This window comes from Malania oleifera, chromosome 6 (genome assembly GCF_029873635.1).
Source record: "Malania oleifera isolate guangnan ecotype guangnan chromosome 6, ASM2987363v1, whole genome shotgun sequence".
Lineage (NCBI taxonomy): Eukaryota > Viridiplantae > Streptophyta > Magnoliopsida > Santalales > Ximeniaceae > Malania > Malania oleifera.
In genome coordinates this window covers 94491027-94509215 of record NC_080422.1, presented here as the reverse complement: position 1 = coordinate 94509215, position 18189 = coordinate 94491027, and the positions used below count along the sequence as shown (strand labels likewise).

Sequence of the window (18189 nt, the reverse complement as noted above, 5' to 3'; positions counted from 1 at the left end):
TTTTTTGTTGCCTTTTTGTATTTTTCAAAGTTCTTAATGTTTCTATATTTTTGCCATGTTTTATACCAAATTCTTTTTTATCTTTACAACTTTTTGGCCATCTTGATCCCACTACCAACTTTCTTTACTAGCTGAGAATCTTTCTCTAGATTCACTTAAAATATCTTTTGCTATCTTTTTAATAGAGCTAGTTATCATACCCCAAAGATTGTTTGCGTCTACACTGTCCCCTATCATCCCATCACCTTCTTTGATAATTTTATCTTTAAATTTAATTATATTTTATCCCTTTAGACCACCTAGTTCTATTGCATTGATTTATGTTGCCATTTATCTTCTATTTTTAAATACATATATTTTGACACTAGAACTCTATGTTTTGTGGTTAAAATTTCACTTTGTATAATTTTACAATCCTTTTATAGCAAACAATCTACCCTCCTAGTTAAGCAAAAATCTATTTGACTTTTATTTCCTTCACTCTTAAAGGTTATTAAATGTTCTTCTCTCATCTTAAAGCATGTATTCATTATAATAAGATCATATAACATGGAAAAGTGTAAGATCATATCATTGGACTCATTTTTATCTCCATATCCATGTCCTTCATTTATCCTCTCACAACCTCTATTATCCTTTCTAATGTGTCCATTCAAACAAGTTCCTTGACTATGTTGTCTTTTAATTTTTTCTACTAAGCCTATTTGAGGAGCATAAGTACTGTTGGCATTTATTAGCTCTTGACCTAAGACCATCTTGATTTTTATGATTCTATCATCTACTCTTTTCACATCTACAACACTACCTTTTAGAACTTTGTCTGTAATGATTCATACGTTGTTCTTATGTTTATCTTCTCCAATACCTAAGTTTAAATCCTGAATTTTCAATTTCTCTAGCATTCACCCCTACCCGCTTTGTTTCTTGTGTTTCTTGAAGGCAAATTATGTTTTTGTTCTAATAATTAGTGTCGGCTGTTAACTATCTCCATGCTTTTACCCACGTGTCCTTATATTCCATATTGCTAATTTAACCCTAGTCTTCTGAGCTAACTTCTTTATCCACCCACATCTAGAATATATTTGACACTATATTGGGGCACTGACACGATGTATCACTTCGCGTGAGGAGCTAGGCCACCATCACCCATTTTTCAAGACACATGGATGGTATAAGTGTAACATGTCGCTCGTAAGGGACGCCCGAACACATGATTTTTATTATAAAGATCGGACAAGTTTTATGTTGGCTGTTAGTTATCTAACGCAACTATCCTCCTTTACTTGGGCTTGAGACTGGTTGCGTGAGAAGATTTAGGACATTGAGTGCGTCACAGGCTGAGGTACAACGATGACATACTTAATCAAATTATATATTATTATATTTAAATATATTGCATATGATAAATACTAAGTTATATTTTTTACATGAAATGCCCAAAAAAAATCTAATAAATATAAATGAGTCATCTTCATTCTTTTTATTTTGTAAAAACTCTCAAAATATAACTTCTTCCATTGAAAATTTCAATAGTTTATTATAGTTTTCTTCTTAACTCAAATGTTATGGTGTTTTTCATTTGTAATTGTAATGTTTTATGAATAAAATAATGGTCATATTATAATGCATCATTGTTTGCTTAATATATATTTAAAAATAAGAGTTGAAGGAATCTCTAAGGGTTGTCTCAAGTGATAGAAATGTTTCATACATTACAAACTATTTTTCAAAATTGTGAACATTTCAATCAAGTGTTGGATGCATGTTGGAGAAGCAGCCAAAGGTATAGCATTTAGATACAATAAGGATATAGACACGATACTCTTACGAAAAATTATTAATTTTTTTAAATTTTTTAATACTTACAATACATTTACATAGTGTTAATCTAATTACACTTTAAACAAATTGATAATAATTTTTGAACATTATTCTTATTTTTGATTTGATATTTATAATATGTTTACTAATATATTACATTATTCTTAAAATCAAGAATTTAAAGGAAAAAAGTTACAGTGTGCATGAATATCATATGATATAGATCTTATTGAGATTATAAAAAGGGGAAAAAATTTGGTATCAAGTATTATATAATAGGATGAATAAATATATTTGGGTGCTGAAATGGATAGGCGTAGATGCAATGTTTTAAAAAATGTATAAACATAATAGGTTGTCAAATTATTAGCATGTATAAACTATAAAGTTTCTTGAAAATATCATTAGTATAATTTTCTAAAAAAGTTGTTTTTTTTTTCCTTGTGAGTTATACTTTTGACTTATTCATATATTAACTTTGTATAAAGGTACTTGCAATATAATTTAATACTTTTGGCACGCAATGTCTTTATAGTCTATATATTAGTCATTAAATCCTTATTTAAATATTTTTTGAGAAAATTTTGGGATTGAAGATCAACATGTCAAAGAGTGGGTTGGTGGGTATTAATTTGGGAAGGAGCCAGTTAGAGTTTTTTTTTTTCGTTTGTGCACCATTTCAGACTAACCTCTGGCTTATTTGGGTCTTCTTCTTGGTGGCAATCCTAGTTCTATTTTTCTGGTGGTGGAGAGACTTGAGGCTAAAGGAAGTTTGGGCCTCAGAAATGTTGTGTCTAAGTATTTCTTTATCTGGGAATTGGGAAATGGTTATGGATATTTTCCTTGGAGGCTGACTCATTCTGGCACAAGGTCATTAGAAGTGAGTATGGCTTAAATTGGGATGTTTTGGATACTAGAGGTTGTTGCGGTGCTCATCCAAGCCCTTGGAAGTTCAATTCGCAGGTTACACGTCTTTTCTGCTCTCATACCTGGTTTCAAGCTGGAAATGAGAATCTCATTCTTTTTTGGGAGGACAATTGGGTGGGTGAGGTTTCATTGGAGTCTCTAGTCCCTCATTTTTCATGCTGTTTTCCATTCATAATGCCTCAATTAATGCCTTTTATTCTTTGGAGGAGGAATCTCTTTCATGGGATTTTCACTTTCCTAGAAATCTAAATGAAAAAGAGGTTATGACCTTATTATCTTGTTGAGAGCGTTGGATTCTTTTGTTCCTAGGAATGATTTGAGGGTTTGGAGTGGGATGATTCTGGTTCTTTTTCAACGAAATATTTTTTCTCTCAGCTGCTGAAATCCTTGAACTCTTCTTCCTTTCCTTGACTAATTTTATTAGCAGATTAAGGTTCCTCTCAAGAGCAGGGCTTTCATGTGGACTCTTAATAGGCTTAATACTAATGATTTATTGCAAGTGAGGAGACCTCATAAAACTATCAGTCCAGACATTTGTTTTATGTGTTTAAAGTTGAATGGAATTATTAGTCTTGACATTTGGAACTCTGAGAATTTTAGTCCAAAGCAAGCTAACTTGATCAGTTTTTTTTTTCTTTGTAATTTTTTTGGTTCCTTTAGTTTGGAGCCTCCTTGCTGACCATTAGGGGCATTACTACTACTTGGCTAAATGACAGCTTTTAAAATGATTTAAAATTATTGAGGACAATTAAAATATAGAGGAGTTCGCAAATTTTGACATAGGTCGCGTAGGGTGTAAGCCATGACTTGTCAGTACATGCATAAGGCAACTTGTATTTTGAACAGTCTTGAGGCCTTCTAGAAGCACCATGCATTGTGGCAGCCCTCAACTGAGGCTTGAATAGGCTTTCCAAAATATTGGTTTAATTCATCACATTTTATTAACATGAAACTTGTATTATTTTCATGATTTCCATTACAATTTTCCTATAAGTCTGTCTTGTCTTTCTGGTATTATTAGTTTTAAGCCTTAGTTGTTCTTGTTGCATAAATACACAATGTATAAATTGGAGGGAAATTGATGGACAAGGTTCCTACAGTTGGAGTATTTTAAGGGATAAAAAATACTCTCCTAGTGTCAGACAAAAATCCTGGGAGGGGTGGAAAGGGATATAAGATGGGAGATGGGCTATATTCTGTGGTGTAGCCCAAGGCTGTGGGGGCCTCCAATGGAACCAAAAGAAAGAAACACCCTAAATAAATTCATTCCAACTAAAAATGCACTGTCTTTGGCATCATTGAAGCAGCCCATGTTCAATTTCAATAATCTTTTCTTAGGGAAAGAGACAAATCCTTGTCAATATGGCTAAAACCACCTGCGGCTGCCTACCTTGGTTATTGTGAAAAAGCAGGAGAATTTTGGTTATGTTTATCCTTATTTTGGATCTAGTTGGCTTGGCTATGAAGCTGCTTCACAATGCAGAGTATTCTAAACAGTATCAATAAAGCTTCCTGAAAATGCGTTATGGTATAATGCTATAACTATTTTGCTGCAGGAAGAGGTGGGCCTTGGATCAATGGTAAGGTTGTTCCTTTGTGATTGGTTGGTCATGGGTTCAAGTCCAAGGAAACAGCCTCTCTGCATAAAAGCAGGGGTAAGGCCGCGTACAATGTGATGGCCCTCTCCCTACCCTCATGGGGCAGGAGCCTTGTGGCCCAGAGATGCCCCTTTTTTTTTGGGGAAAAAAAAATCTGCTGCAGCAGCAAGTTAATTAGGTGTCAACTCTCTTGCTAGAGGCAAACAGTATCCGCATTGCAGGAACAATGTTGCATGATAGTTTCCTGGTTAAGTTCCTAGTTTGGCTACATCTCAATTGAGATAGATTCCAATATATATATATATATATATATATATCTGTGGTCAGTGAGGTTGGGGTTATGGTTGCTGTTTTGTGAAGCTTAAGTAGCTGCATTTTGTCAAGGATCCTTTGTATGTAATACTTAGGAAAAGCATTGAAATGATATTGCAGGTATCAAAGATTTGTTTATAAACATTCAAGAAGCTGATTTAGTTAAAACTCTGGCAGATGAGGTATAAATTTTTTTATTATGCTTTATCGATAAACGGACGGGTGTGTTCACACACACACAACTTTATCTCTAACGATGTTGTTTGATCCTTGATGTTGTCATTTGGCGAAGGAAGAATTGAAGGATAATCGAATTCGAAGAAGAATTTATGAATTGCTCTCTAAAGCAGCCATTTCAGGACCTTCCTGTCCCTGTTCGGGTCAACGTGAACTGCACTTTGTTTTCTTCAAAAAGCCAGATAGGTTTCTAGTTTCAGACAATAGAAGTAACCATGTTTCTGGTGTGCGTTTTGAGAAGACAATTCTTCAAGGTAATTTTCCTCAATGAATATTTGTGCCACATAAGTTCTTCAAGGTGCTTTCTTAGTTTTCTGTCTTATTCAAAGCGCCATATTATGTTTGGAGTCTTGCAATGCATTATAACTGTGCTGATTTTGTCTTAAATAGATTATAATGCATGAGTTGGTTATGTAGACTCATCACCAAATTAAAATAATGATCAGATTATGATGCAACTGATTTAATATATATATATTTTTTGATAACAAAATTTATTTAATAAATTGAAATTGAAGGAGGCCATTTACTGAAGTGCTCCCATATGTACCCTTTTTGTTAACCACCATCCACAAAGGAAAATTAGGCTTTTAAGGAGGAATGGATTGAGTTCTGTGAAAATCACTGATGGAAACATATAGTATTGTTAGGATTTCAAAATACCTGGTATTTATTGTGCTTTAATTCCTTTAATGTCATAGAAAATGGTGTTTCTGGGAAACGGATTGCTGTGGGAACGGGAGAGTTTGAAGACCTTGAATGCGGGTAATGTCTTCTGGAACTCAAGCTGTGACTACTCATATAGTGCCACCAATATAATGTTAAACCCTTTTTCTAATAATGAATGTCCCTATTCTTAAATTTACTTAACTTTGGTTTTCAACCATGCTGTATGACATCAGATATAGATGGGATATGTGCTATAAGTTGAAATCGAATCACCTCAATTATTGATAATCCGAAGACTTCCTCTCATTTGTAGGATGGTACTAAAGAGCATTGGCTACAAATCAGTACCAGTTGATGGTTTACCCTTCGATCATCGCCAAGGTAAGGCCAAAAAATCTGTGCCATCACCAGAAGACATTCAAATTTACTCCTTATTTCTTTCATATAATTCCTTCTCATAAATGATCTATTTATGTTTTCTTCGACCAATAAATTTTCCTTAGACATCTAGTTCAATAAGAAGCATACAATATTTTGAAGTCAAATTTTTGTCGGGTCAAGAAATCTATTACAATACGTTTGGTTGACATAATTAGCATTGGTGATGGGAAAGGAAATGGAATTTAGATCCCAATTCCTATTCCCATGTTTGGTTTACGTAAATGAGGGTGGAATTGCTTTTCAGCTGGAATGCCAATTCCCCATTCAATGGGGATCTGTTACGGGCAAGATTTACAATTCTATTCTTGATTCTCTTAACTCTTGGTAAGTAATATATTCGAAAAAAAAAAAAAAGTTGTTCGTCAGTCGATTGTGCCACCGGTGATAACAACAACAAAAACAACAATAATAATAATTGGTAACAACCACTTTACCTAAAAGATTAGTTGTTAGGTTGTGGGCCAACAATATATATTAAGCTTTAACACTCCCCTGCACATGCAACCTAATTGCACATGGAAAGATAAACAAATGATGAATAACAACCATTACAAGGAATAAGATAATTCTTAACCATACACAACAAATGTGAGCAACAAGACTAGAACCCAAGACCTTTTGGCAACTGTAGCTTTGATACCATTTGAATAATTACTTTACCTAAAAGCTTAAGTTATTAGCTTGTGGACCAACAATGTATACCAAGCTTTAATGGTAATAATAAATCAAAATAATAATATCAACTGTAAAAATTTTGATTAAATGAATGACCTAACTTGAAGATATATCTCTCCCTCTATTTATAATACAAATCAAATTGTGAAATTGTGCAGAGCGTTCCTTTGGGGTGGGAGGAGGAAACCACTAGTGGCATGGAAAGAGGTATGCATACCAAAAGATGAAGGGGGCTTAGGAGTCTTTGATCTAAAAGCTTGGAACATGACACTCCTTTCAAAAACATTGTGGAATGTCCAAGCCAAAAAGGACTCTCTATGGTCCAGATGGGTTCACCACGTATACTTGAGAGGTGTTAATCTATGGGATGCCTCTTCAAAGCATGATGACTCCCCGTTGTTTAAGAAGATGATAATTATCAAGAACTAGATTTTGATGAAATGTGACAATCAACTTGACATAGTGGAAAAACTGGTAGAAGAGTGGGATTTTGAACACAAAAGTTCTGCGCAATGTTACAATTTCTGGAGGCATAAAGCATGCAGGGTGCCCTGGTATAATGTGGTTTGGAAGAGTGGGAGCACTCCAAAACATGCCTTCACTTTGTGGCTTGGTATTAAAGGTAAACTCCCCACGTGTGACAACCTAGTTGGGTTTGACGGAGACCTAAAATGTGGCTTCTGCAAGGAACTGGATGAGAGTATTGATCACATTTTCTTCAAATGCAAATATTCCTCCCGTGTCTGGGACTACATCAGGAGTTGGCTTGGAATATCAAGGAGTATGACGTCCTTAAAAGCGGCTGTAAAATGGCTACACAAGGAAGCAAAAGGTAAAGGAGTAAAGGCCAGTGGGAGTACAAATTGCATTGGCTACAACAGTTTACTTCCTCCAGCACTTTAGAAACAGAAAGAGATTTGAAGACAAATCCATTACTCCAGAAGAGCTGATAGGGGTAATTCAGAGACATACTTTCAGAGTGACTTTTGATAAATTCGGAATACATTCTTAGTAAATATCCATGTGATTAGACATTGTGGATTTGCAGACTATGAGTTAATGCTTTAGACTTTGGATTTTATCTTTTGATGTAATGCCATGCATTAGTGATGGGGCAAATGTGCCCCCTATGCGTGGGAATGCCCAGAGTAATTGTAAACATATACTTTGATCAATACATTTACCTATACAATAAAAAAAAAAAAAAAAAAGGACAATAATACCTTTACTAACCCTAATTAACGAAATTATAATACTAAAAGACATAAATAACCTCCAACACTCCCTTTAAAGCTGGAGCATAAATATCATATGCTCCTAGCTTGTTACAAATAAATTTAAGCTACATATCAGACTTCACATAAGCGATAGTAATGAGCTTCTACACAAGTTTCTTCTGAACAAAGTGGCAATCAACTTCAATGTGTTTCTCCGCTTTTGAAAGACTAGGTTGGAGGCAATATGAAGAGTAGCTTGATTATCACACATTAGCTTCATAGGCTGAGAATGTGAAAGACCCAATTATTCCAATATGTTCTCAACCAGACAAGTTCACAAGTAGTGTGAGCCATAACTTTATCTTTTGATTCAACACTTGACCTGGCCACCACAGTTTGTTTCTTACTCTTCCAAGTTCCAAGAAACCAAATTATCACCAACCAAGATACAGTACCCTGTTGCGGATCTTTGGTCGGAGATAGACCCAACCCAATCTGCATATGTATATCCATGAATATAAGTATGACCCTAATCACGATATAAAAGATCTCTCCCAGGTGTACCTTTAAGATATCTCTAGATGTGAGTGACTATGAGATAATTCAACTTTCCAACAAGTTTCCAGTGTTGTCTAGGATTAGGCAACAAATCACCCATATCCGACACTAACTTGCTTGTTAGGATCCATGGTTGCATCAACCGGTTTGGATCCCAACAATCCAGTTTCATCAATAGATCAAGAACATACTTCCTTTGTGACAAAATAGATCCCATTCAAGATCTAGATACTTCTATACCAAGAAGTATTTCAATGGTCCTAAATCTTTGGTTTGAAGCTTAGTTTGTAGAAAAAGTTTGAGACTCTGATCACTTGTAATAACATTATCATCCATATAAAAAACAAGAAGGATCCTATTCGATGAAGTATGAAGATCAAACACAAAATGATCCACTGCACACTGTCGAAGACCACAATTAAGTACTACAACACTAAATCGACCAAACTATGCTTTGGGAGACTATTTTTAACCTTACCATGCCTTCTTGAGCCGACACACTAAGCCTGACTCCCCCTGAGCAACAAACTCAAGTGCTTGCTCCATATAGACCTCCTCCTCAAGGTCACCATGCAAGAAGGCATTCTTCACATCTAACAAATGCAAAGGCCAGTGACAAGTTGTAGCCTAGGAGATTAACAAACGCATTGATATAAGTTTGGCAACTGGAGAAAAAGTGTCAAAATAATCCAAACCATACACCTGAGTGTACCCTTAGCAACAAGACAGACCTTCAGATGAGCCATAGAACCATCAGGGTTGACTTTCACTATTTATACCCAGTGACAACTACCATAGACTTGTCAAGAGGAAGGCATACTAAGTCCCAAGTGCCATTGTCCTATAAAGCATTCATCTCTTCAACCATAGCATCCCTCCAACTAGAGTGGGCTAAGGCTTCCGAAACAAAAATTTAGGAAAGACTGTAGATGATAGAGCAGTAAAAGGACAGCCCAATGCACAAAGCTCCCGCGTATGTGGGGTCTAGGGAAGGGGCGGACCACAATGGGCCTATCGTATGCAGCCTTACCTTGCATTTTTGCAAGAGACTGTTTCTATGTGTCGAACCTGTGACCTTCAGTAACAAAACACTGATAGAAGGGTGATAAGAAGTCATAACAAACATAGTTGGAAATGAGATGTTGGGTAAATGTTCATTCACCTTTCTGAACAGCAACGAGAGGATCAACATAATGGGAAATATTATTGAACAGGGAAACCATAGGCGTGGTAGTAGGAGCTAGAGGGGACTCACTTACTTAGTGCTGCCATTGTGAATACACTTGCAAATTAGGTTGATCTAGAAGAAAAGAAGGACTCAAACTACATAGAGACTTATATGGTTGGTTGGGCAAGGACAACAAAGTAGAATTTGGAAGATTAGGTAGAGGAAGAGACTCATTGAGCTTAGAAGCACTCAGGGATTGGGTGTAGTAAGGTGTAGACTCAAAGAAGGTAACATTTGCAGAAACAAAGAAGTGATGCAACACAAGACTATAACGGCGATATCCCTTTTGAGTATATGAGTGGCCCAGAAAGACACATTTTATAGCATGAGGATCCAACTTATCCACCCTAGGGGCTAGTTGATGAACAAAGAACACACATTTGAATATACTAGGAGGGAGAGAGAATAAAGGTGAATTAGGAAAGAGAATAAAGTAGAAAATTTTACCACTAAGAATAGAGGATGACATCTTGTTGATCAGATAGCAAGTAGTAAGTATAACATCACTCCAAAACACTTTAGGTACATGCAGTTGATAAAGTAAGGTGTGAGTGATTTCAAGGATATGTCTATTTTTCCTCTTTGTAATCCCATTTTTTTTTAAGGAGTGTGGGCACAAGATGATCGATGGACAATACCAAACTGAGTCATATGAGTAGTGACTTGTTAATTGAAATACTCTTTAGCATTATCACTTTGAAGTATTCGAACTGGCAAACCAACTTGAGTCTTTATTTTAGAACAAAATATAACCAACCCGAAACGATCTTTTATTAAATATAGCCTAGTCATTTTTGAATAATCATCCACAAAGATTACAAAGTACCAAAAACCCAACTTTAGCACAACTCTACTAGGAGCCCAAACATCAGAATGGACTAACATGAAAAGGCTTGCGGCCCATTTATTGACTCGGGAAGCGAAAGGAACATGATGGCGTTTTCCCAACTGACAAGACTCACAATCAAGATTGGACACAGAACTCAAATTAGGAATAAGACGTTTCAAACTTTTCTAGTGAAGGACGACCAAGGAGACAGTGAATTTGGAGAGGTGTGGCAGTAGCAATGTAGGCGGTAGAAGGAGATAGCGGCTCAAAGTGATAAAATCGACCAGCTTCACACCCTCCACCAATTGTCTTCCTTGTCTTCAAATCCTGAATAACCACAAAATTTGGGAAGAATGTTACTGAACAATTCATGGAGAGGTGTGGCAGCAGCAATGTAGGCGGTAGAAGGAGATAGCGGCTCAAAAGTGATAAAATCGACCAGCTTCACGCCCTCCGCCAATCGTCTTCCTCGTTCTCAAATCTTGAATAAACACAAAATTTGGGAAAAATGTTACTGAACAATTCATGGATTTAGTAATCTTGCTAACAAACATATTATTGAAAGGAAACTTGGGAATATACAAAACTGAAGGAAGAGAAATAGAAGAAGTGGGATTTACAATCCCAATTCCCTTGATTGCAGTGGTGGATCCATTAACAAGAGTAACATAAGGTAAATTTGCAGGATATCGAAGAGTAGAGAAGAAATTAGGTGTACCTGTGATATGATCAGTTGCATCAGAGTTTAGACCCAAAGACTAGGGTGATAAATACTGGATGACACGCATATTGTGGGATTACTTGTTTGGGCAAAAGATACAATGGGAAGGGAACCTTTTTTGTGATGCTTGATACTGCTAACACTTGGAATACTCTTCCTCTATCATAGATACAGTCTGTTGCCCCCCACTCGGCCCCAAAGGTGTGGAGTTAGTGGTGGCTGCATTGGCTGCCCTCAAAGGTGTGAAGTTAGTGGTGGCTGCATTGGCAACATGTGAAGCTCTATAATGGAGATCCCAACATTGCTCAATAGTATGATTACTTCATTCACAATGAGTGCACTTGCGAGGAGTGCCTCTACCTCATCCATCTCTACCACCACGACCACTCGAATCACCTCGTTAACTTTTGCAGTTGTTTGGTAGAGAACTAGAATCACCCTATGTAGCAAAGGCTGTCCTCTTAGAGCTAGATGCAAGAGCAGGAGAATGTGTGCTAAAGGAAGCATGAAGGACATGAGAATAAACATTGGCAAATGATGGCAACTTTGCATTACCAAGTATCTGGGACCATACTGCCTCAAACTCGAGTCTCAAGCTCACTAGAACCTGAAGAACCGTCATCCGCTCCCTTTGCTTTTGCATCTCACAAACGTCGTTAGTTATAGGTTGCACGACGTTAAACTCTTCATGAATACGTTTCATTGCTCCAAAATAATTTGCAATGCTCCTGTATCCTTGTTGTAACTTAGAGTACTCTTGGATAAATCATACATACGTGTAGTGTTTCTAGAGTATGGAACTTTGGCATAATCCCAAATCTCCTTGCACGTATCTAGATGCATCCACATCCGTGCAATCTGTGGCTCCAGACAATCAAGGCATTTTCTTGAATCCACATTTTTTTTCTCTCCTTATTAGAAGGATTAGATTGGCGCAAGTGGTCAGATTTTCATAATCTTGCTAAATAAACCTGAACAACTTTAGACCATTGAATATAATTCTTTCCATCCAACTGTTGAGTTGTTATTTGTGGCAGCAATGAAGGAAACATGTTTTTGTTGATTCATAGACTCTGTCCCAACACTCACAAACTTGTAGCCACACCAATGTCGAACGAGAAGAACAATCAAAACTAATCGGGACAATTGCAAACTATGTGAAGCACCGACACAACCATGGACAGGTGAATGACCTACCAACTGATATAACACTGCCACAGCCTCACAACTCAACTTACGAACACTGTCACTGCTCCAAGAAACTCACAAAAAAGCCTTTATGAACACCGAACAACAACTAATGGATTACCACGAGTGCATGGTTGAAAAAATTGGCTCTTTGAGCAAAATGCCCAACAGCTTGATAATATGGTCTAGAGAAGGAATCAGAACATGGCTTGGGGGGGGGGGGGGGAAGGTTGCCAAAAACTCTCTCACGTGCTGGCGTGTGGGGTTGGCACTGCTGGCATTTGGCTGGCGTGTGGAGGTGCGTGGGGCACTTGCCAGCGATGGGGTTTTGTGGGGGTAGCCTTAGAGGGTTTTGTTTTTTGGCTATATGGTTGGTTTTGTGAAATAATGAAGGGTGGAGGTGGATCTGAGAAGGGCAGTGACGGGGAGGTGTTTTGGCGATGGTTGAGTATGATAGGGTTTAGGTTAGATCACGCTCTGATACCATGTTGATATTTTGATTAAATAGGTCTCTTTTTCTATTTATAATACAAATCAAGTACATTCTAATGACAATAATACCCTTACTAACTCTCACTAATTAACATGCTAACAAACTTAAAAATAATACTAAAAAACATAAATAATTTCTAACAATAACAATAAAAACAACAACAACCGAAACTATAAAACTTTTTTTTATTCTTATTATAAAATAATAAAAATGATAATTATAACAACAACAATAAGAAGAATAATAATGACCAAGGAAAGATTGAGCGTGGAAATTCTTTCTTGGTGCACTTTAGCACCGATGAACTAACATGCACTAGACTAAGATCCCTTTGCAAACCTGACTTGGTCCTTGTGAAACACTTGTTTCTATCCAGATGGTGAAGAATCAAGAGGTTTCTTTCACTGAAATCAAGCATTACACTGGATTTTAGGTGGGAAGAACTTAGTTGGGAGTGATAATTTTGTTAGTTGGGAGAAGGTTAGAAGACCTAAGTCTAGAGTGGTGTTGGGTTTAGGGAATTTGGTGTCTAAAAGCACCTCGTTGGTTGGAAAATGATTTTGGAGGTTCCCTTTGGAGATTGGTTCCTTACGACACATGGCTATTAAAAGTAAGTATGAATTGCATCTGAATGGTTTGAATACTAAAGGGAGTGGTAATGTTTCTCATCCAAGCCCTTGGAAGTTTATTTCCTAGGTTGCTCACTTCTTTTACCCTTTTACCCATTTTCATGTTGGGAATGGGATTCTTATTTGATTTTGGAGGGATATTTGGATTTGCGAGGTTTCGTTGGAGTCTTTGGCCTCTCACCTTTTTAGACTGTCTACCACAATAGTTTAGTACCATGCGTAATGCACTGATTAATGCTTTCTATTCTTTTAAGGGAATTTCTCTCTCTTGGGATTTTCATATTTTTTAGGAATCTCAAGGAGAGAGAGATTGATCATTTAACCGTTTTGTTGAGAGTGTTGGAATCCTTTGTATCTTGAATGGAAAGTGACTCGAGGTTTTGGTCCAGGGATTCATCTGGCTCTTTCTCCACAAAATCCTTTCTTTCCCCGTTGTTGAAAATTCCAAATCCTTCTTCTAAACCATTTTATCCGGGGCTGAGGTTCCTCTAAAAATCGAGGATTTTATGTTGACTCTGGCTCTTAATAGGCTTAATACCAATGATTTGTTGTAGGTGAGAAGGCCTTTCAAGGCTAGTCTTGATATTTGTGTGATGTCTATAGAGGCGAATGAAACTAGCATGCACTTGTTTCTTCATTCTCGAGTGGCTAAGTAGCTTTGGGATAATCTTTTCTCGGTTTTTTGAGGAAAAATTGGTGATGCTTTAGACTGTTGAAGCTTTTTTGATGGTGAAATACATGGATTTTGGGAGGAGTAAGGAATAGTCCTTTGGAGATGTCCAGTTTTTGCACTGTTTGGGCTTTGTGAATTGAAAGGAACACGAGGATTTTTAAAGACAAAACAAATCCCTTACCTGTTATTTGGGACACTCTTGGTTTTTTTGGCTTCTTTTTTTGGGCTCTTTAGATTTTTTTCAAGGAATATTGTTGTTAGACATCCAGCGGCATTGGAAAGGGGCTATCATGCAATTGCATCTGCTTTTTGCTTTTTGTTTTTTGTTGTTATGAGGATTACTTATCCTCCACCATTATATTTTTCTGTCCTTTCTCTTAATGGACTTTTTCTATATTAAAAAAGAAGTGATGGCAGATTCAAAGAATGATAAATCCCTTCTTAGTAAGAAAACAATTGGAGGTAAACTTGATAAACAAAAACATAGTATACAAATGGATTGGGGGAGCCTTTTGATCCTAAATCCACTTGTGAATTTGAACTGAAATACCATATACCACTGAACCAGGAAGGTAAAATATTGGTCGATCCCCCAAGCACTGTTTCTGAACTTGGCTCTGAAAAATGGGGCGAAGCTCTAATTGGAAAATTCCTAGGAATGACCCCTCCTTATTTCTATTGTAAGACCTGTGATGGATGAGACATGGTAGAAGGTTAGCGAAACTGAAATTGTCTCTCTCCTTGGGAGCCTTCATCTTCAAGTTCAAGAGGCAAAGATACAAGAACTATATATGTGACAATGGTCCTGGGTTCATTGGGAACAACCTAATGTTTCTCTCCCAATGAGATCTGCTGAAATAACCAGTCTCAAACTTAGAGAATCCCCATATTGGTCAAATTTCTGTGGTGCACCCTCTGTATGCTGGACCTCAGCAGGATTGAGTTATTTTGCAAGCACTGATGGGGGAACTCTTTAGTTAGACACACATACAAAGCAAACGAAGAATCATCGTATGCACGACTCTGCTTTGAGATTGATGTGAATGAAGACTTTCCCTACTTTGTAGACATAAAGGTACCTACTGGGGAGATCTTCACAATCAATGTCCAGTTTGCCTGTGTTAATGGTTATTTAGTCTTTTAGCATTATTATTATTATTATTGTGTTAAGAGATTTGTTAGTAATAAGTGCAAGTTAGTAAGGGTATTATGGTCATTCTTATTGTACTTTCATATATTATAAATAGAGGGAGAGACCTATCAATGAGTTTAGGTCTTCCATTTTATCCAATTATTCAACATGGTATCAAAGTGTGATCCAAACTAAACCATACTCTCCTCAGCTGTCGCTGGAAAACACCATTCCAGGGCTGTCCTTCCTAGATTCACCTCCAACCCATATTATTTCACAAAACCAACCATACACCCATAAACAAACACCACCCCGCCCCCCAAAAAAAAATCACCCCACAAAACCCCATTGCCGGAGGCGGCCCCCCCCCCCACCCCCCCAAAAACGCGCCGGCCAAATGCAGCAGGGCTGATCCCACATGCCAACTTGTGAGTGAATTTTTGGCCACCATTTTTTTTTTTCCTCTGCCATGCTCTGATTCTTTCTCTAGACTATATTATCAAGCTGTTAGCTCAGTTTTCAGCTAAAAAATTCAACCTTTTCCAGCTAGCACTCATAGTATTCCGTTAATGTCAGTTCAAGGCTTGTGAAGGCTACTTTGTGAGTTTTTTGGAGCCGTGGCTGCATTCATATGTTCAATTGTGAGGCTGGGGCAGTGCTATCTTCGTCGGTGAGTTGTTCACCTTGTCCGTGGCAGTGCGACACCCAAAGAATGGTTGTTTGATGCTTCGTGAAGCTGTTTGTCAATTGTTAATGAGTTTATTGGGTCTGAAACAGTGGGGTTTTCTGTGTTTTTTGATTCACTATTCTAATTCCTTCCATATACTAAAATATCAAATTGTTGGGCATGTGTTTTTGCTCCAAGATCCAATCTTTGTTGTGACAATGCACTCATGTGTTGCTTTCTTGGGGCCGCACCTGAGGTTGTTGGTGATTTGTTCATGGTAGTTTCAGCGGTTCACCTCTCCAATTGACCTAGTGCTGAGTGTTGCTTTCTTGGGGCTGCATGTGAGTTTCTTGTTTCTATGGCAGCCTTGCACTGATTTATCTGTTGCTTATTCATGGTGGGTCACCTTGTTCATGGTTGTTCCAATTGTTACAGCAATTAATCTTATATGATCATTGGTCTGTGTTTGTGAATGCTGGGATGGTGTTTGCAAGTTCCAAAATTATGATTTCTTCATTAGTCACTTGTTTGAGTGATGTGACTATATCAGAGGAGTATTCAAGGTTTCTAGAGTATTTAATGGAACTTTAGCTTTAGCTGGTCGTGACCAAGAAACTATCGGTTTCGCTTGATGGGTTAGGAATGCTTGACTTATTAATTTGTCTGGTAAACTACTTGGACTCATGTAGCCCATGCCGGATTAATCGTATTCTGGGCCGAAGCAATGAACCTATTTGAAAAAAGCCCATGTATGAACAAGGATTAATTTTACTTCCCCACTTAGCTACTCTAGGTTGGGGGGTAGGTCCTTTTGCCTAGATTGGTAGTCCTACAATTTGCATGTCATCTGGTATCCTTCCTACTAGTCCTTGGATTATCGATTCTGCTGCCACTGACCATAGAACAGGTGCAACCAACTTCTTTTCTGATCTCCAATATCGTAAAAATTTCACTCAAGTTACCCTTGCTGATGGGTCCACTGTTGCTGTTAAGGGGATTGGAACAGTAAATCCTACTCCTTCTATCTCTCTTTCTTCTGCTTTATACATTCCTAAATCTTCTTTCAATCTTATCTCAGTTATTAAGCTTACGAAGTCACTAAATTGTTCTGTCCCATTCCTTCTTGATTTTGTGGTTATTCAGGATCTGAAGACGGGAAAGACAATTGGCACATGACGTGTGGCTCGTGGACTTTACTACTTTGAGTTGCCTTCTCTATCCATTGCCTGCACAGTTGCAACTACACCACTTCAAATCCATTGTCACCTTGGTCATCCGTCCACTCCTTGGACAAGTTGAAACAGCTAGTTCCTACATTGAGTTCTTTGTCTAATCTTGAGTGTGAGTCCTGTCAATTGGGCAAACATCATTGTGTTCCCTTTGCTCCCCGAGTCGACAAACAGGTGGTTAGTCCTTTCATGCTTGTTCATTTTGGTTTTTGAGGTCCTAGTTGGGTGACATCAAAGTTGGGGTTTCGATACTTTGTTACATTTGTCGATGACTACTCTAGGATGACTTGGTTATATTTAATGAAAAATGGTTTCAAATTGTTTGATACCTTTTGTGCTTTCTGTTCCCAAATAAAGACTCAATTTGATATGCCAGTCAAGATACTTCGTAGTGATAATGCTAAGGAGTACTTCAATACCCAATTCAATACCTTATATGACCAACTATGGTATGATCCATCAGTCCTCTTTTGCTCACACTCCACAACAAAATGGAGTTGCAGAGCGGAAAAATAGACATATTCTTGAAGTCACTCGTACCTTATTGTATCAAATGAATGTCCCCAAAGTCTTTTGGAGTGATGCTGTGCTCACAACTTGCTCCCTCATCAGTAAAATGCCATCCTCTGTCCTTGGTGGTAAAATCCCATATTCAGTTATCTTTCCTAAGGCTTCTTTGCTCTCCTTTCCTCCGCATATATTTGGTTGTGTCCTTTGTCCATCAGTTATCTCTAGGAATGGGATAAGTTGGATCCTCGTGGTATCAAATGTATTTTTTTGGGCTATTCCTATGCTGAAAAGGGATATCGATGTTATAGTCCTACTTTACATCGATTCTTTGTTTCTGCTGATGTCACCTTTTTTGAGTCTACACCTACTCTAATTCCTTTGAGTTCTGATGACCTTGATGAGTCCCTTCCTCTGCTTTACCTTCCAAATCCAAAC

At 37.4% G+C, this 18189-nt stretch overlaps 1 protein-coding gene across 13 annotated transcripts in view; it reads left to right on the top strand.

Moving 5' to 3' along the window:
- LOC131158363 (NADPH:adrenodoxin oxidoreductase, mitochondrial) overlaps positions 1 to 18189 on the top strand; it is a 37963-nt gene that overhangs the window by 6113 nt on the left and 13661 nt on the right. For all 13 annotated transcript variants that reach the window (XR_009137467.1, XR_009137466.1, XR_009137465.1 and 10 more), the window contains 4 exons: positions 4779 to 4840; positions 4951 to 5149; positions 5597 to 5660; positions 5878 to 5945. Coding sequence is in view for 8 of the 13 variants with exons in the window: in XM_058113181.1 (XP_057969164.1) it covers positions 4779 to 4840; positions 4951 to 5149; positions 5597 to 5660; positions 5878 to 5945 (393 nt within the window). In the remaining 5 variants the exon portion in view is untranslated. The remainder of the gene's footprint in view (positions 1 to 4778; positions 4841 to 4950; positions 5150 to 5596; positions 5661 to 5877; positions 5946 to 18189) is intronic.